The sequence below is a fragment of the Motacilla alba genome, chromosome 2, assembly GCF_015832195.1.
Source record: "Motacilla alba alba isolate MOTALB_02 chromosome 2, Motacilla_alba_V1.0_pri, whole genome shotgun sequence".
NCBI classification, from domain to species: domain Eukaryota; kingdom Metazoa; phylum Chordata; class Aves; order Passeriformes; family Motacillidae; genus Motacilla; species Motacilla alba.
The window spans coordinates 142,419,905-142,439,446 of NC_052017.1; the positions used below are offsets into that span (position 1 = coordinate 142,419,905).

General features: G+C 38.4%; 1 protein-coding gene across 10 annotated transcripts in view; it reads right to left on the reverse strand.

Moving 5' to 3' along the window:
• CYRIB (CYFIP related Rac1 interactor B) overlaps nucleotides 1–19,542 on the reverse strand; it is a 95,346-nt gene that overhangs the window by 3,950 nt on the left and 71,854 nt on the right. For 5 of the 10 annotated variants that reach the window (XM_038127155.1, XM_038127156.1, XM_038127160.1 and 2 more), the window contains exons 4-11: nucleotides 13,174–13,256; nucleotides 7,269–7,390; nucleotides 5,487–5,592; nucleotides 4,347–4,483; nucleotides 3,649–3,726; nucleotides 3,441–3,557; nucleotides 2,229–2,308; nucleotides 986–1,112 (exon numbers count right to left, since the gene is read on the reverse strand). In XM_038127155.1, the coding sequence (XP_037983083.1) occupies nucleotides 986–1,112; nucleotides 2,229–2,308; nucleotides 3,441–3,557; nucleotides 3,649–3,726; nucleotides 4,347–4,483; nucleotides 5,487–5,592; nucleotides 7,269–7,390; nucleotides 13,174–13,246 (840 nt within the window). In that variant the 5' untranslated portion in view covers nucleotides 13,247–13,256. Of the gene's footprint in view, nucleotides 1–985; nucleotides 1,113–2,228; nucleotides 2,309–3,440; nucleotides 3,558–3,648; nucleotides 3,727–4,346; nucleotides 4,484–5,486; nucleotides 5,593–7,268; nucleotides 7,391–13,173; nucleotides 13,257–13,347; nucleotides 13,750–14,263; nucleotides 14,347–19,542 lie in introns of those variants that run through there. The other 5 variants (XM_038127161.1, XM_038127162.1, XM_038127163.1 and 2 more) reach the window with 3 other exon arrangements.

Here is a 19,542-nt window from a genome sequence, read left to right on the forward strand (position 1 = left end):
TCACCAGCAGAAAAATGACATGGCTGTGCCGGAGCGAGTCCAGAGAAGAGTCAGGAAGATGATCAGAGAGCTGGAGCACCTCTTCAGTGAGCAAAGGCTGAGAGAATTGGGGCTGCTCAGCATAGAGAATGCTCTGGGGAGACCTCAGAGCACCTTCCAGTACCTAAAGGGGGCAACAAGAAAGCTGGAAAGAGACATTTTACAAGAGCATGTAGTGGTAAGATGAGGGAGAATGAACACTGTGGCTGAACGTTTTGGCTGCCCCATCCCTGGAAGTGTTCAAAGGCCAGGTTGGACAGGGCCCTGAGCAACCTGGTCTAGTGGAAGGTGTCCCTGCCCATGGCAGGGGGGCTGGAACTGGATGATCTTTAAGGTCCCTTCCAACCCAGACCATTCTACAATAACTTTAGTGAATGCAACTTTCAAGGCCTGCTTTATCAACCTTAAAAAAATATGGAACTGTGCAAAATATGGAGCTGTGAGCAAAAATACATGTTTATCATAAATTCATTAAGAATTATTACATTCAGCCAGTGAAATGACCAACTGTAGTTAATGCAAGGGGATAATATTGCCTTTGAAATAACCACAAAACCACAGAGTAACAGCATGTATTCCACAGGCTTACTGTCAAACAACAGTAGAAAGTTAGAAACTCAAAGTGTGGTGGATGGTGAACTGAGATATTCACCAGTCAGTGAGGAACAAGCCAAGGGCCATTGTTACTTTCTGATCTGGATCTTTCATCACAACCACTGCTTACAAGTATTTCTAGACACTACCTGAATTACATAAAACCAGATTTTTCATGACCCACTTACATGTCCAAAGGCTTAGTTTGTATTTCTCACTACTTAAATATATATTTTTGCTCACAGCTATGTGTTTAGCAGTGTATATATCTGCTACTAGAATCTGCAAGACAGAAAAGGAGACTGCACACAATTTAAATACTCAGGAGATTATTTAGCAACAGTGAACTCACATCAATTTTTGAAGTTTTGGCAAAAGCGCCCACCGGATGCACATGGTCATAGAGTATGATGACACCCACCATTACCCTCAGACAGAATGATACTGTTTCCTCATTTGTAAACCTGCTTCTATATTCACTGAAATTTAAAAACACAGTTTATTATCTATGAAACACAAGATAACCGTAAATATTAGTAACACCCAAATGAAGATTAAAGAGAAAAATTCTACAATAAATCCTCAGAGAAAAAAACCCAAACCAACCCAATCAAATATACAAACCCCAAACTTTTGAGTTTTCTTTATTCCTTTCAATAATCTGCCAAAAGTCAGATGATTGTTTAAAAAGTTACCTGAAGATTAATAAGAATTCTCAAACCTAAAACAATAGGTTTTTAATACTTTTAATTTAAAAAAATTAATTTTGAAAAAGATTAAAATATACTGACTTGGTCTCCAGTGCTTCCTACACTTTTCCCTGCCACCTTCTAATACACACCCGAACTTCTGATTTAGAGACAAAAAGGGCAGGTGGCTGGACAACATTTAACTGCTTTTTTTACTCAGAAGAGTCCATTCCTAAGAAGAGCAGGAGCATAAATGCTTGGAGCTCTTAATGTACTCCAAAACAAACATCCTGTGGTATTTGGACAGAAACTTATTTAAAAAGACCTGGCTCGTGCCCCAGTAATTTTACCAATAGAAAACTATTTAGAACACAGAAGAAACAGATTTATAAAAATAACCAAAGATTGGTATGACTTTGATCATACTACCAGTGCCTCTCAAATAAACAGAAGACAACTGACTGCCTTCATGCCTAGAAGTTGTCTCTTAATTCCCCTGAGAGGAGCACTGTCATTTCTTTAGAGCAATCAGCCAGGCCAGTCAGACACAATGTCCAGAGCATTGCCCACAGCCCCTCTTCCAGGAGACCCTAGGCAATCATGCTCAAATAGCCTATTTCTCTGAATAATACATGAGAAAACCACTTATAAAGAGTGCGAAGAGGTTGTCTAGCTTCCATAGCCATTCTAGTTTTAAATATTAATATGTTCACAAAAGTAGACTGCACGATTTCCGTGGCTGGCAAAACGAAACAAGGTGGTTTCATGTCAGTGTAAACAACTGGGCTGGTAAAAAGGAAACATCACAGTTCCTAATTACTCCAATTATATTTCTTTCATGCATCACAAGTCAGGTCTGAAAGAGAGAGGTGACTCACACCCAACCCAAGCAGTGTTGGTACTCACGGGGTTTCCAGCATGACCCTGCACACACTGGCCATGGTGCTTAAGCAATCTGTTGTATTCTCTATCGGTAAATTTTTATTCTGCAAAAGAAGGTGAACAGTTTCCACAATTCAATTACTGTGAAATATTATACTACAAAACCTAAGTCAAATCAGTTATCTGCTGGCATAGCAATGTGGAGCAATTAAAAACATTAACAAAACTTTGGTGAGTCAGGTAGTCTTGCACTGTTTTTTTTTTTTTAAGTGTTAACATATAGATTAACAATTTACAGAGCAAAGGCTACCACATGGGTTTTGCTTGCTTGTTTGTAGCCAAGGATCAACACCCTTGACATGACTGACTTTTGGAAAGTTTTGAAGGAATTATCATCTAACCTGCCCCTTCAAAGACAAAAATTTCTATAGTCAAATATATTCATCTGCTGTAATAGCGAAACTTAAAATTGTGGCACACAACCATCACAAATAAATGTAAAATAAGAGGACAGTTTTCTTAAGGCATTTCAAATATGAAGCAGAAGTCAGAGGGGGGAAAACCCATTAAAAGACAGATGTAACTTTGCATGAATCATGTAATGTGAAGTTATTTTCTACTAAGAAATAGTGAGCATTCTCTGCACGAAAACCAAAAACCATCACAGTTGCCAGAAGGCAAGCATAGTACTTGTAGTGATTGGATTTTACAACCAATATTTACTTAGGTAGTCAAGGATAAATAGGGGTGTGTCAACATGCTGAAATACTTTTCCAGTTCAGGTACCTTCTCCCTTTTGCAATAATGTAGTATACTTGACTTTACACAGTGTAACAAAAGAGCCTTGGGAAGGAGAAGAAGCAGCTACATTTCTATTCCATTCCCTATTTCAAGCAGAGAGAATCAAGCTGTTTCCCTTTTAATTTTCTGAAATTTCTGTTCTTCACCACCACCACAGTGCAGGCAAAATACCTGTCCCAGCTCCCTGCTTGAGGAAAGCCATCACTGCTGATGTGAGACTATTCGTTAAATTTTGGGGATGTATACACAAAGTGCCTGGCTGGAGTCCCTAACTCTACAGCGTCTGGGAAAGACACATTACATTTCTTGAGGCTCCAAACCCCAAGTTTTATTCCTAGATGCCAGATTAGGCCTGGTAGAGGTTGTGTTGCCCATTATGTCTGGCCCTGCAGTGCTGTGAAGCACATTATCCAAGCCATAAATTTATACTCTTACCTCTGACACAAACTTTGTTGTGGCATCACTTAAGGTTTTCAACATTGGCGTCGCTTCAGCGTAAAATAAAGACATTCTGTTTGCCAACTCATTATTTACTTCATTTTCTCCCTCTGCCTAAAAAACAGAAGAAAGGGTTTAGCTGTTCTGTACATGGAGAAGAGAGGTGGTAGCAGAATTCATTTCATCTTATCCAAGGGTTACCTACTGGGACATTGTTAATCCTCATACGGCTCAGAGTTCTTCTATAGTAGCTGAAGTCATTCTGTATAGCAGGATTTGTCATCTACATAGATATGGAAGCAAGAGAGTTGTGATAAATTCAAGAAAAGTAAGGACAAGTTTTCATAAAATATAATACACCCAAGCAGAAAACTTCCTGAAGTGCAGCAATAAGGCCTGTGACATGTTTGGAACTTGTACGCACAACATAAAGCTTTCTGGTTTCTCAGATTCAGAACAAGCTCTAACAGGAATGAGGAAAGGAACAATCTCCTAAATACAAGTTGAAAATTAGTAGGTTGAAAAAAATTGCTTTGCTAATTTGACTCCAAGGATCAGACCAGCAAATTAATTATCATTTCAGCTTAGTTCTTTGCACAAAGCAAGAAAATAGCTGGACTATGGGTGCACACAAGCTAAAAGCAGCAGCATTATCCCAAGAGATATGCCAAATTTGGGTGAAGAAACATGATTAATGTGAACTGAAATACAAGTGCCTAAAGCTAATATGATATTTCATCTACTTTCCAGTTTAATCTTACTCTAGGTCACAAGAGCAAGCCAAGCATATTGGATATTTGAGTATCCACTGCACATTCTGTTCCAGAACAGAACACAACCCAAATTGCTTCAGTAAACACGCTTGGCTTCTTTTTTCTAGCCCTTCTGATTACAAGCTCTTACCTTGAGCTCATCAAATCGGAGTGTAAAGTGAAGAATTTCTGCAAACTGCTTAGCAAGAGCCTGCTCTCGCTCCAGGTGCTGTGTTGGGGAGTACGGCGTGCTCGTCAGGGCGCCCAGCAGGCCCCGCAGTCCTGCCTCTGCAAGCACAGGAGAGGAGTTTGCAACACACAACTGCACCTGCTTCTTGTATCAGTAATGGCTGGTACTCTGCATGCTAGACTTAATATACACAGCTGCCAAAATACATGGTGATTAATGATAAAGGGACTCAATGAATTGCTCATCTACGTGTCAACTGCTGTCGTATTTACATACAAATTGCTGTACAGACCAGGTCTCATCAGCACTGACAGCCATGAAAAAAACTTCTTGAAAAGTTCTACTCAAGCTTTGTCTGAACATTTGTGTAGAACATATTTCAATAACCTGTGTTAGCAGACTTCAGCTTTTAGGACAACACAGAATTCAAGAGGCACATAACTGTAAGCAGAAGTCACGCTTATCTTACTTAAATTTATTTAAGACAAATTTATAATCCATCTTCCATTTCTAAAAAAGCAGAACTTGCTTGCAAAAAGCTTCCATGTTTTAAACACATTTTATACAAGCTATGTTAATAAATTTGATTAAAAGGGAGATAACAACAGAAAGCTGGTGAAAAAACAAGTCTCATAGGTTTCATCAGCATAGCCATCACATCAGTGAGTTTCAGAAGAGGCATGAAGCACCATCTCAAGTACTGCATGTGTATGAACCAAGATCAGGCACTTCCACACAGCAAATTATTTCTGGTGTTTAGGGAGGGATAATACAGTCCCTTTTAAGTACTCTTGATATCAGAAACACTGACAGAATTAATTTCTGATTATTTATTTCACTAATTTCCAGTCAATCAGCTGGTTACTGCTTTCCTGAGTTACTAAAGGAATAGAGGAACAGTAACAAGGACGATCCCATTCTCTCTCCCCTCTCAGACATCCCCTGAAGCAAGATTGCTGTCACCCAGTGTATGGAAGAATCTGTGCAATATGAGCTCTTTTCCACAAAGGAGTTGACCTAGATGTGATCACATCTGAATATGCCAAATATACTAATTAATTAAGAGAAAAAAAAATCCCAATTTAACACCTTTCCACTTACCTAGTCTTTGAGAAAATTCATAGAATTTCTTTAGTTTGCCTACTAGTGGAACAACTGCACCCCATGCCTTCTCTTGCAGCTTCTCATCATTTGGATGCTGTATTGCCTTGAATTAGAAAAAGAGAGGAGAAAAGTATGCTTGGACTGGGAAAAACTGATGTACTGCTGACAAAACAACCCCAAACAACAAAACACAAAAAACCAAAACACCTATGCAAGACAATTGTTTGAAGAGCTAATAATTAAATATCTACCTACTAAGAAGTTTTCAGTTGAGAGACAAGCATGTACTAACCCATGTCTGTTCCAAAAAGGTCTAAAAATTTGTGTTGAAAGTAAGCATCCTGAACAGGAAAACAACTTGGAGAGAGTATAAAGAAATGGTTAAAAATCAAATGACTCAGATAAGAAAATTTACATAACCAGACCTAGTTAATTAAAATCAACAACTTTACTGTGTTTACTCCAAGCAAAAAAAAACAACTTAGTGATCAAAGCCTCATCTTAATGTTGGTATCTATCATTAATTCCCAAATTTGCAAAGAAAAAAAATTGCTGCGAAATTCAAGCTAACAGCAGGAACATGTAAGCATAATCAACAACATAAAGCACCACCAGTACATGGCATACACCACAGCTTTGAAAGATATATTTATAGACTTTGTCTTTACAGTGAAGTTCCCAGATATGTAATACCTTAAATTCAACCTCTGCAGTTAGCAATTGAAAATATACTAAGAAAACAGAAATAAAAATGCTCATAACTCTCCTGCACAATTTTCACTGTCAAGTTCTTGATTTCAAGAACCATTCAGTCATTCATTCAAGCCACATGGGCTGTGGCTTGCAGCACACTCCTCTCAGGAGTGGACCAAGTTTCCTTCCTGCCATGTCTACCTCCTCTCAGAGGAGTATCTCTCATTTCTCCACGGCATCTGCACACACATATTCCTGCCTGATCCTACAGCCTGTCCCTGAACATGCTCCTTCCTTGAAGAACAAGTAAGCTATCTCCCCTCCTAAGGGTTTTGTGTGACACAGTCATCCTTCTTAAACCTACTTTATCAATTCCATAGAGAGAAAAACTCTCAAAGCTGAACGGCTTTGAGTATCTCAAATTGCTATGGAGTGAACAGAGACTCCTCCTATCTAATATTATTTCTTAAGGATATGTTACAGTAAGTAACTCCTTCCTTCATGAGCAAAGCAGCCCCCATTGCTGCATGTGAGGAAGAAAGAAAGGGGGTTGGGAGAATATTTATTCCACCCTTTATTAAACAATGGAGAATTTGAGTGACATTCTGTACAGGAACTTTGCTTCTGTTCCAAACATCTACTTTAGTAAATAAAAGCCAATTAAAAGGGAGTGAAAATGAGATGCCTTTTGTGTTAGGATTACCAAACCAGGCTTCTCCAGTTACCATACAAGAGGATGTCAACACTATTTAGTATTGCACTGTAGTCACACCACACTCTTTCCAAATTCACTATTAACTCAAAAAGACCTTATGTGGGAACACAAAGAAAAATCAATAATACCCAAAAAACTCTGAGAAGCATCATTTGCTATTACATATGTGGATTAATATGATTGAAACAAGCAACATCTGTTTTGCTGTTAAAAAGAAACATTCCAGAGCAGAAATTCAAGACAGTGATTTTAAAGGACAACATGCTCTGCCAAATCAGCTCCTGCAAGCAAAGTTAAACCCCAGCAGTATTTGGTTAGGATCAGACAATGAACAACCACAGGCTGTGCACAATTGAAACGCTCTAGCTCACCTCTCGTATTTCATGGCCAGCTCCTCTATATGACTGCAAGTCTTCCAGTATTCCTTCTGCATCCTTTAACACTACATTCACCTGATTATAAATTTCCTTTTCAGATTCTGTAGGTTGGGCATCTAAACAGCAGAACATATTAAATGTATATATATTTATTTTTAACAACAACATGGAATTCAATAGGCACACCATCACCTACGGGACAAATTCTTCATGCAGCAACTCATCAAGAATTTTCATTCTCTGAAGAGCTACTACAATGTATAAGAAACTCCAAGAGACTAATTCTATTCATTTTAGTAGTCTCTTCTTTTACCATCCCAAAATTTCACCTGGATTCTATCTTCTTGATTTATTTAAAACTGAGTTAGGAGAAGAAATCCTGATGAGTTGTCTTTATGACTATCATATAATCTCACCTTGGGGTGCAGTAGAGGCTCACTGGAAGAAACTTAGGTAAGCACTCAAAAGACACGCTCACTGCAGATAGCACAGAGGTGTCCATGTGTATTATTATCTAGAAACACTGCATGAGATTATTTTCCATCTTGTCTGCCTCATCTTTAACTGCCTGGGAAAGGAACTATATATTTTACTTCTAAACATATTTAATTCTCAAAACATATTCTTTATTGCACTCATCACACAATCAGACCTGAAAACAAGAAGATCTAGTGTGAGCCTGTGAAGGATTTTTTTCTTTTGTCCCCTGTCTTTAAAGATATAAGCTGTCTCCCATTTTCTTCTAATTAGCTAAGGGTTTCCCAAAAGTATATTGGGTCATTATTCCAAAAAGCTACATGCACATTTTTAAAGAAATGTGATTCTGTAAGAAGTATGTTTTGAGAAGAATCAACAAAAGTTTTTAACCTTTAAAAACAAGCACCTAGGACAAGTATCTCAGACATGGTTTACCTGAACCAATTTTTTTTTTCTTTTAGAATGCTGATGAAAGCCACAAGGTTAGTTCCTTTCAGACTCATTAAAAAAAAAAAAAACGCAAAAAACCAAACTGTTGGTTACTAAAGCTCTTGTAAAAAAAACTCACTTCTGTTAACATGGGCAAAATATGTTATAGAATAAATATCATTGTATTTTAGTCCATTATTTCCAATGCCAAAAATGAGGGCATTAACAATAGATTCTTTTTTATAGGGACAGACAGAAACTATCTAAGCACAATATATCCTCATGACTTTGTGCAGTTTGAAGAGTCTGGAAAATGTCTTTTTAGACGTGCTTTTTCCATGATCCATATGTACAACTTCCCATGGAAGTTAGGTACAGCTTTACATTTGAAATAAAACTCCCACAGTATCTTAGTGTTACACACTAGAGAAACACAAAAGAAAACAAAGTTTGTATTAGGAGAAAATAAATTTCATAGACATTGCCTGTCTGGATTTTACTGCAATTTTTGCAAAATACCTCTTATTTTCATAGTTTAATGCATAAACAGTGGGCATTATTAGCAAATATGTCTATATATAGACCTTGCAACAGTTTAACTGGTATTTTAAGAAACATCAAAAAATTATCACAGGTTAAAAAGAACCTGGTCACTCCTTTAAAAATAAATAAATAAAAGAGCACCACATTGATTAGGCATCGAGTAAAAGTGGCCAGTGCTTTTCAGATCATCACAAAGGTCACATAATTTTGAAAGCTGCTGAAGACTGCTGTAAGAAATGAAGACAAAAAATGAAGGAAAAGAGCAGACAGGGAAGCACCAGCTGACTGGCAGCAGTTCATGCACGAACATGAAATGTTACAGGGAAATACAGACTAAGACGTGAAGCTCTGTAGCATTCCAGATTGTGCTGTTAAATAATGCAATCAAGACTTGTCACTTGGTCCGTCTCACACTGAGAACATCTCCTGCCTGTTTAATTTTTCATGCCATTTTTTTCTTTACCCTGTCTAGTAAGGAGAGTTCATTTTTCAGGATTGGGAGGGGCAGAGCAGAATGGCCCAAAAGAACTCCTGCTCCTCATTTCAAAACCCACCAACAAGCAGAACAGCTGCAGTACTATGATCCTCCATGTTTAGAAATGAAAATCATCTCCCAGATACAAATGTAGTGGTCTTCACTGGACAGCTGGCTAGGCAAATCAACACCATCATCACCTCTCTTAGTGTAGGATGTAAACAGCCAACCACTGTATTTCATTTCCTTAAAATGTTCCAGGAAACCTAAATGAATGGTTAATATTTAATTTTTTGGGGTGGTGGGTTTTTTTTTATTTGCTCGTTTTAATTATTACAAACTTCTAGGCATCAATCTATTTGAAAATCAAGTAGGTACAGAGTTCTTTCTTTTGGTATGTATTTCATTTCTGGTCAATCTAGTCCTCTCCAATAAAAAACATCCATCCAGCCATCTCCAAAAGAGAGGTCAAACTTAAAAAGCAAATTTAAATGATTTTATAATCTCTTCACAAAACATTTAAGATGTTATTAGAATAGGGTTAAAAGGCATGATATAAAAGGTCTTCAGGGCCTAAAGCTGGCTGACCCAGAGCAAAATTGGTTTATTTGCTTCGCAGTTCTGGTCAGGGCATTGTATTCTGAAAGCTCATCACAAGGAAGAAAGAGGGAGAGGTGCAGGTCCCTCTTCCTAAGCACTGTTACCATCTTGAATAGATAGAGGCAGCATTCCCATACTGTGGGAATAGCACCCCTCAGTATGTGCCTGAGGGCTCAAGCTACAGGACCTCCACTTGAGAATCACTCATTGTGGGACTCCTTTTCCCCGAGGTGGAGAGGCACAGAGCAGGAGAGGGAGATGCACTTCTGGAGTTACTCTTGGCAGCTAAGAAAAAGCAGCCAGCAGTGCCAGGCATCCAAACAGAAGGATGAAAGAGATATACAATTTCATGGATTTCCCTTCTCCCTTGTCCATTTAAGTTCCTGCTACAAGGTTACAACAAGGCTGTGCCTTTATCAGCAATTCTTTTCATAGAAAGAACAAACCCAGTAAGCACATCACAGCTCACACAGATGTTCTGAGGTTTGATGTTGTGGCCACAGGAGCTGAGCCCTGCTTATTCAGGGCAACTTTACTACTTTTAATCCAATAGTAAGAAAAGACTTGAGGTTCTGCAAGTAAATGGGAGTTCATCTTTAAATTAATTTGTGTTTAATCAGAATGTTACTGCACTAGATGCAATATACAATTAGAGTTCAGAATGCTCACACAGTAATGTATTAGAGACAGGAGACTTGAAACAATATACAAACGCTGTTATGTGAACTAGATACTACAGAAGTGAGACAACATATTGCATGCAGGGAACACACACATTTAGTGACTATTAAAATAATATTTGGCTAGCCTACAGAACTAGTAGGGAGAGAAATTTGGGGTTAAAAGTTTACACTGCACAGCAAACTATTTAAGCTAAGATTTTTCCCAGAGAAGAACACATCAAGTCATCTGAAACTGTCTGGGACAAAACTCACAAACAAGGGGGAAAAAAAAGCCAGACTGCTGGAGATGAAATAATTTATTCATCTCTGTTGGCATTACTATGGAGAATGCTGTCTCTGTGGCTCCTCTGAAATCTGGCCAAGTCCTCTGGAGATAATGCAGGATACTGTCAGCGCTAGCTTGATAGCACCATCTCAAAGTACACTGTATTTTAGCTACTATTCAAATCAGTAAATTTGGAAAATATTTGCAACTGTGACAGTTAAGACACTAATGTAAAAGTTGAGCTGTAAGTTTCCCACATTTTAGGTGGCTGTTTTATGTAAACAATATTGACCTGTCCACTTTGCTTGTGTTTTAATGGCACTGCACGAACTTTAAAAGAATACTCAAGAGAACTATTTGTATCAAACAGATAAGGTGAATGACCAAAGAAAGCATAAGTTAACCAGTGCAGAGGCAACGAAAAGCCTACAGCTCATCATGTTTTTAACATGGATTCTGACAGTCAGTCACACCACTCACTGGCATCTAGCACCAAGATAAATATCTGGGGGAACAATAATGGTTAGAAGTCTAAAATTTGAAGTTTCTAGCACTACAAAGCTTTATGAACATAAGGTTTTAGTTCTTTAAGGTACTATGCAAGAAACATTGAAGCCTGCTCACATACATGGATTTAAGAACAAAAGACTTCCAACTGCCTGTTACTGAGTCAGGCGTAACACAGAATTGGCAAATTTGTTTTTAATACAGAGCTTACTTGTCCTTCCACACAAAACCACAACATTAAGTATCACAAGATTAAGTGCCAAGTCTTGAAGAAAGATCTTGGCTGTGTCAAAGCCAAGATCCTGTCAAGGCAAGCTATCTGAAACAGAGGAGAAAGAAGCATGGATACACAGTATAGCAGCAGAAACAAATGCAGAACAGGGTCCAAAATGAACAAAGAACAGTCTAACAATTCAGCCATAATATAAGTCACCTAATTTGACTGCATATGAAAGCATTTCATGTCAGCAACCTGCTTACTCTCATGCCAAATCCTGTTCATGCTCAAAACATGCATTTTAAAACAAAACTGATAGCTAAAAAATCTGTATTTAAAAAGAAAGAGAGCATTTTAATTGCAATTTATTTAAGAACTATGCCTCTTCTATCCAGCTAATGTGCATTTCATTTACTCCAAATATATTTACAATATATGCAGATTAAGCTGGACCTTCACAACTCCAATGGCCTCATACATGAGTTCTCCCACTTCACTAGATTTTACCTAATATGACGATATGCAAGAATTGGTCTTAGATTAAGTTTGCTTTCTGATTTTTGAACACAGACCTTTATGAATAATTTGTATGGCTAGCATCTTCCAATAACACTATATTCAGAAGAGACAAGTGATAAAAATCAACACAACAGGGTAAGAGTTTAGAGAAGTTGTAATTTTAAATGTCACTGAAGCAAAACCGTATTTCTTCAAGTATTTGCTTTCATATTATAACTAATATAAAAAACTGCTACTGATTCATCAAACAACTGAAAAACAATTCAGGGGAAAAAAGATTTAATGCACCTCAAATTATCCATATCATAATACTTCATCAGTTTCTTTTATTACACTATTCCATTGTATTCTATCACATGGTCAAAGTGTACTTGAACATTAATCTTCTTATTTTATACTTGCTGATGTACAGCTGGCTAAAGAAACAGCATATCCCAAAAGAAAGTAATTAAACATGCATAGCAGAAGCCAGCAACACTTACCTGCCATTCTTAGGCTATACTGTATCATGCAACAAAAACCAAAGGCAGAAATACTGACATATGTGAACCTCCTAGAACACCTGGTATTGATCAGACAAGCTACATGTCTCTCCTTTTCAAAATCAATTTAATCTTTGTACATGTTCAGACTCCCTTTTAAGAAGGCATGAGGTTAAATTTCAGTGCTGGATCCAGTAAGGTTCACATATAACCTTTAACGTGATGATGCTGGAGCTATGAATAGTTGTTGTGAGCCACTCTGTCTATGCAGCATTATTAAGTCACATTGGAAGTGATGAGAATCAGGTTTCATTTTCAGTTCTTTCTTTAAGGAGCATGGGACAAAACTCACAAATTTGAGTAAGTCAGTTGCAACTTCAGTAAGTCTTCAAATAATTACAACTATTCTTAACATTTTGATTAAAAGTAGGCAGAATTTTGGTTTAAAAAAGAACCAAATCAGGTTTCAACAGTCAAATGTAATTTGAAAGCCCTTTCTGAAATAAAGATTTTTACATTTTCAGACCTGAGGATATTTTAGAATAGGTTACTGCTTTCTACCAAAGTTCACTGAACAATTATCCATAGCTCAGGCATGTAAAGCAGTTAGAAGGATGGCAAAATGAAAACATACATTTAGTACAAGACAAATGCAGTCTACTGCAGGCAAAGAGTAATAGATATATAAAATCATCTTCTCACTTTCAAAATCAAGGAAAAAATTTGGCCCCTGCTCAAGGTCTGTGCATGTCAAAACTTTTAGAAGGTTCCCCATGTTAAGGTACCTGCCAAGACAAGAATGAGAGAAAGAAAATTTTCTTTTTGTAAGAAAGAACAGCCCAAATGTAGTTGATTGAAGCAGTGGGAAAAGGAGACCAGAGAGTTCCATCAGGTAAGAATCCGTCCTTCAGGCTGGGTGAAGGGACATCCCCACCTCGAGGAGGCACAGCTGGTGACCCCAGCAGAGCAGTTGTCCTGTAAGAAGTGACCGTGTCACCAACATCCTCACAGCTGCCCCTTTGGGAAAGGGGCACAATCCAACCGAAGCCTTTGCCAGGGACTGTTCTGTCCCAGTACACCCTAGCACCAGTGTCCTGAGCAGGAGTACTGCCTTGAGGGCCAAGTACCAGATTTGAAAGCATTAGCCATGCTAGATTTTAACCTGATGGGACAGCAGAAGGAAAGAGCTTTAATTTTGTCAGCCCTTATAATTGTGTCAGAAGGCCATCACAGAAAACCACATCATGAGACATCATTTCAGTGTGCAGAAAATGCTAACAGAGATATGCCAGACCTTTTACACAAGGTGCTTAAAACATCTGTGAAACTCAAGACAGTTTCACTTCAGACTTTCGGATGTAAAAAAAAAAACCACATTAACTGCACGATGAATGAGCAAAGCAGGATCAGGAATGATTTAGCACTCACTCTTGTGTATGAGAGGATAACAGTGAACAACTGCTCAGCACAGATTACTATGGCATACTGACAGAATTTCTCATTTCATGATTACTTGATTTGCAGGCAAATGGATGGACATCACTGACCACAGAGACCCAAAATGACTAAGCACATGGAAAGAAAATTTACACAGCAGCATGATGGTGGCTTGGATACTACTGGAGAGGGGGAAAAAGGAAGAAAAAAAAAAAAAAAAAAGAACACAAAAACCATGCAAGTCTTTCCATGTCCAACTTTGCAATTGAGTCCCCTGGCCTTCACTGCAGCAGGTATAAGCAACCCTACTGTTACCATTTGAAATGCACCAGCTGTGAAGGGCTGAGAGACTTACTTTCAAAATCCAAGAAAAAATGTGCTGCATTGTGGTCTATGTCCCTGGTTAGCACCTTAATGAGATTACCCATGCCAGCAAACCTAAAAATAAAAATGGCAAAATAATTTAGTTCCAATAACCATTTCCTATTTTAAGTACACGCCTGGGTCTCACTGGAGCAGGGCTCCCATTGTGCTTTGCACTCTGGATTCACTTCTGGTGGGGAGCAGAACCTGTGCACTGCACAGTGCATTTCCATGCCCCTTCTTCTTAGAGAGCAGTGATGAAAAACTGGAAAAGTTATAATCTTTGACAAAAATACAGATGTGAATCACTGGCTCTTTTTCATCTCTGTTTAATACATATAAAGAACATGTGACCTATGATGACTGAGAAATCATTTTGTGTAACTGCAGCACTCAGTGCCAGACAAACCATTATTGTTTAGGACAAAAGGAACCTCAAATGGAAGTGGTGTCATCATAACACTTTTTTACTACCTCACTGTAATCCAAAACAGATTTCAGAAAGCCTCTGAGTAGTAGTCATCTGTGGCCAATGAACAGTTTTCCCATTAAATCACAGAGTTACAGGCAAAATAAACACTAGACTTTTCCAAAACCAGGAGAAAAATCAAGTTTCAACAGTTCTTCTTATGTTTGCTGTCACATCCCAGCTAAAAGAAAAGTGGAAGAAAAATTAAATAGTTGTTAGATAACTTGAGATCACATAAATTATCAAAACAGTTTCAAATGTTGCCCCAAGTTTCAGAAATCAATACCTGCAGTAGGAGTATGAAAACTGCATTTCATAACAAAGCAGCCTTTTCATTAACCTTCCCATGTTTTACAGAGGCTGAAAATATACCTACTAACCATTGCTCTGAAATGCCAAGAGCTCACTAGAGTGCTGCTGCAAGACAAGCAAGACACACTCAAAAATCTCATCTCAAATTATTTAAGAATAAGCCATGAACAATCTGACATTTGAATTCAAGCACAAAAAAAAAATTTAAAAATCAATTTTCAAATTAGTCTAACTATACCAACAAACATGCTCTATTTTTTCCTGATTTTTACTGAAGAATCATGTTCACCTGGAGATAAGATAGCGTGACACCAAGAATCATTACTTTATTAAGAGTCAAGTAAACTGAAACAATGTGAACTCAAAACAAATTGTTTGGCAAAACAAATTTTCAGAACCTGTGTTGACAGAATTTCTTGGTCAAACTAAGAAGAGCATACAATTTATTTTGTGGGATCTGCAAGATTCATCAATCAAACAAAGCTTGAGAAGGAAGGGGCAATTAACCCAAAATTGCTGAAAATAAACCAAGTCTTTGCTCTAACAACTTCTACAGAATGACCAAATGACTGTTAAGAATCTAGACTTCTAGCAATGTGACCCAGAGTGTTACCCCGGTGACCACAGGGGACTCTGCACATAGCAGTCACCAGGAGGTGTGTGCTGGCTTTTTCACATGTTCAACCTTCTCCTTGAAACTCAAGGAAATGCAAGACCTGCTTCCTAATAACTTGAACTTATTTCCTAGAAATTCAGATCAGACTTCTCAGCCTGTGAGAACCACCTATGAAGTCAAGGAATTTTTAAATTAGGGTGTCCAGCTGAGAGACTCTTACAAACTAATCCATTAAAACATGATTCTTCAAAAAGGCAGCTTCTCCAGGACCTCCCATCCCATAGCATGGCAAACTCTTTCAAAGCTACAAGTGCACCAATGCTATGTAAACACGCAACAGTAGAAAGCAGAGAAATTACTTTTCCATATCTCTCAAGCATGCTCTGTAACACAGGACTGAATAAGCCACTTTGTATTTCAGAGTTTTCCAGATTATGAATGTTCTTCTTGTTGGGGAGCAGACAGAGGCATCCTTAAACAAATATTTTCAACAGAGCCAATAAAAAACCAGAAGCAGAAGCCGCATAATGGTGACCCAGTTTACAGATTCGGATTTAAAAACCAAACCTCAATCTCAGAACAGCATATTACATATTTCAATTCCAACATTAACATCAAGCAGCAAACATGTAGCAGTGAATAGTGATAATGGCCTAAAGAGAACTCCTATACCTGCAATTACTGCTGTGCTTCAGCTGCACCATCCCCTCCTCCAACAAAATATTCTCCATATCTCAAAAAAATGCCTCTGTGTAGGTTTTGCCTTTTTTTTTTAACCAGACTCCAAAGAGTTTACAGGCTCATGCACGTGGCTTAAATATTGGATAACATTACTTGTGAAGGTCAGAGAAGGGTCATGCTTATAGGGTTGAAATATTTCAAAGCTAAATTCACAGAAGAGCATGGAGGCACTGCAGAACAGATTGTTTCACTGAGCACCTACCATCTCCTAATATGAGCAGGGAGTTGGGGACTCGGTTTTGCAATACAAATACCTTCATCCCTCAGGAAAAGTTTGCCAGGAAGAATATGTGGTTTCTTTTCCAGGATTAAAATTTAACAAATAGAGAAGCAGAATAAAAGTTTTGGCACTACAATGGAACAGTCAATGCAATATTCAAGCAGAAGATGCAACTATCTAAAGGTTACAACTCAGTGAAAAAGCCTCCCTGAGCAAAGGAGAGAAACTGATAATAGATTAACTCAACTATGACAGTAGCAAGATGGCAAGGTGTGCTATAGAAATGTATTTCAATTTACATGAACACAAAGCTGCCTGAACACTTTTTCAGAATGAAGTTTCCAACAAACTTCTCCCTTTGTGTGTTCATTGTACTGAACAAGTCTTGATAAATTTTAGTCACATCAGAGTTTTGCACACAAGATGTGCAATCACATTTGCTTTATTAGCAGCAAAACAGTCACTGTATATTCGGGTTTTATGGAGTGCATGGAAATCTAGCTGAAGCTGGACAAACACAGTATTTCTGAAACTTGACTCAAGATGCACTGTAACATTTACTTGAGGATCTCAAGCATCCTTACAACTGGAAAACCTCGTATGTTTTAAGAACTATAAAAACAACCATTTCTCCCAGCTGCAATCCAAAACGACTTTAAGCTATGAAGAGCTTGAAAACTCAATTTAGATAGATATTGAGAAGATGCAATTTCTCAAGCACTTTCTGGGAGGATACTTTCTCTCAGTTTAGCATTCCAGGTAATGAATGCAAGAGCCAAAAGGTCAGAATCCACTCTTCTGGCAGAACTAAGCACAGCCTTCTGGAGCTCTGAAATGGCCTTTCAGAAACAAGGCCATGGTGCCCTCTGGGGAACTTCCCAGATTCATGGAAGCAGCTGCAGGTCAATATGCCACAGCTGAGGTTAGATGGTCCTTCACATATATACATTATTTTCCTTCAGAAGGCAAGGTGAGCAGGAGGCAGAGCTGACCTGTTGTACTCAGAGGGAACATTGCAGAGAGGAAAATGAAATCTGACCTTTCTGAGAAGGTGCTGTGTAAGCAGAATACCTGGACCAATCTAGAGTAAAGCAACCTAGCTCAGAGACGCATCTGAGCCCCTGATAGATATAAAAAAGATTTACTAGAGACTCTTGTCTTGTTCAAGATGGCATATCATTTGCAATTTTTCTGGGCCCAAAACACACAAAAGAACTGAGCACGTGAAAGACTAGAGCACTACTGGATCTAATACTAAAGATGAGGACAATTTACACATAGCATGAGAAGCAGTCTACAAATCCAGCTATTAACATTTCATTTCAAATGACCTCTTCTGCTATTTGATGCCCTGTAAAAGCATCACCAGCAGGAAGATTTTGGTAGTTCTGTGAATTACCTTGGTAATTAACCACATAGTGGCATGCCCAGCCAGTATTATCTACCAAGCTCTCTTACAGTTTCCTTGCAAATCCACAACTTCATCCGAGTAAGTAAAATTACTAGTACAGATATGGTTAGTTAGGTAGCCCTGACACTGAGCTTCCACTGACTAGTGAAGAACATCTCCCAGCACTTACTGCACCCTTCTTAAGCATGTTGCCACATCAATCAGCTCCAGTTCAAGAAAGACTTAAGCCTGTATGAGGACCAAAGCCATCAGCAAGCCCTACTGTTGATTTTGATGTCCTATAGCTGGGGTTTGTTTTGAAGGAAAAGAGCCAATTTAGAGCACTGACTGGAGGTCACCCACTCTGTGACCTTTTCACCCACAGCTCTTCCAGTACAAATGGAAAAAAAATGCACACTGAAGCTGTAATCCTTACCAAGAAGAATTCTGCATATTGCAATCACTAACATGAAAATATTCACGTGTCCAGCCTGAAGTACACTTTAGGTCACTACCTATTTGTTTTTCCACAGCTTCAGAGCATCCACCTCTATCCAATTTTATTTGGTATTTTCATTCAGAATACAGTACACTTCAAAACCTCCAAACAAATTTCTCTCCCAGAGGCATTACTGATTTTAAAAATTTATAGTGCAGTGTCCGGAGGCAATTCATTAGGTAAACTAACAGCCTAAGACTCAGTAAAAGCACACATTTAAGCCACTGAAGTTTTCTCCTGCCACAAAAGCAACATCACGAGATCAGAGCAGAACAAAATCACTAGTTTCTGTCCAAAAACTGACTGTCCCTGTGAGGCTGCTCAGAATCCCTGCTGGCATGCTCTGCACTCCAGCACAATACTTGAGCCACGTGGAGCAGGTTATGGGAAATGGGAGCACAAGCCAGGAACATGGCTTAAACTTGACCTACTTGCAGAGGAAGACATACGGAATGCCACATTGGATTAGGATGATTTGGCCCATTGCAGCCTTATGGGGTTGTGTGATGCTGCGTGGAGAGTCCTGATCAGACAAGCGGAAAGCAAAGGCATATTTTCAAAACAAGCCTTGCACGCATGCCCTTCCTGTGGAAAACATCCCCAACACATTTCAGTGCCCCCCACCCCCCAGGCTAAGCCCAGGGGAAATGTAATAGAAATACTCAGTACGAGTAAATTTGTCTGAGCACCAAGAAATTTCCACCCTCACACGTGAAGGAAAAACTTCCTAACAAAGATGTTGCTTGCAACTGGTGAGTAGCTGGAGAACTTACTCTCATTACAGGTAAAACACTACAAAGGTGTTCATAAGTGATATTTTCTATTGGTTTTTTGTTCTATTGCAAGAACAATATGCTTTCAAACTAGTTTAAAAAACAGTTAAACAAATAGATGGAGACATTTTTTTGTGATCCCTGAAGAAAATCTGCTTTAAGAAAACATCAGCTTACCTTTTGGACATGTACAGGCTATTCCCAATACTAAAATCCACAGCACGACAACTGTACTCCCTGAAAACCTCATT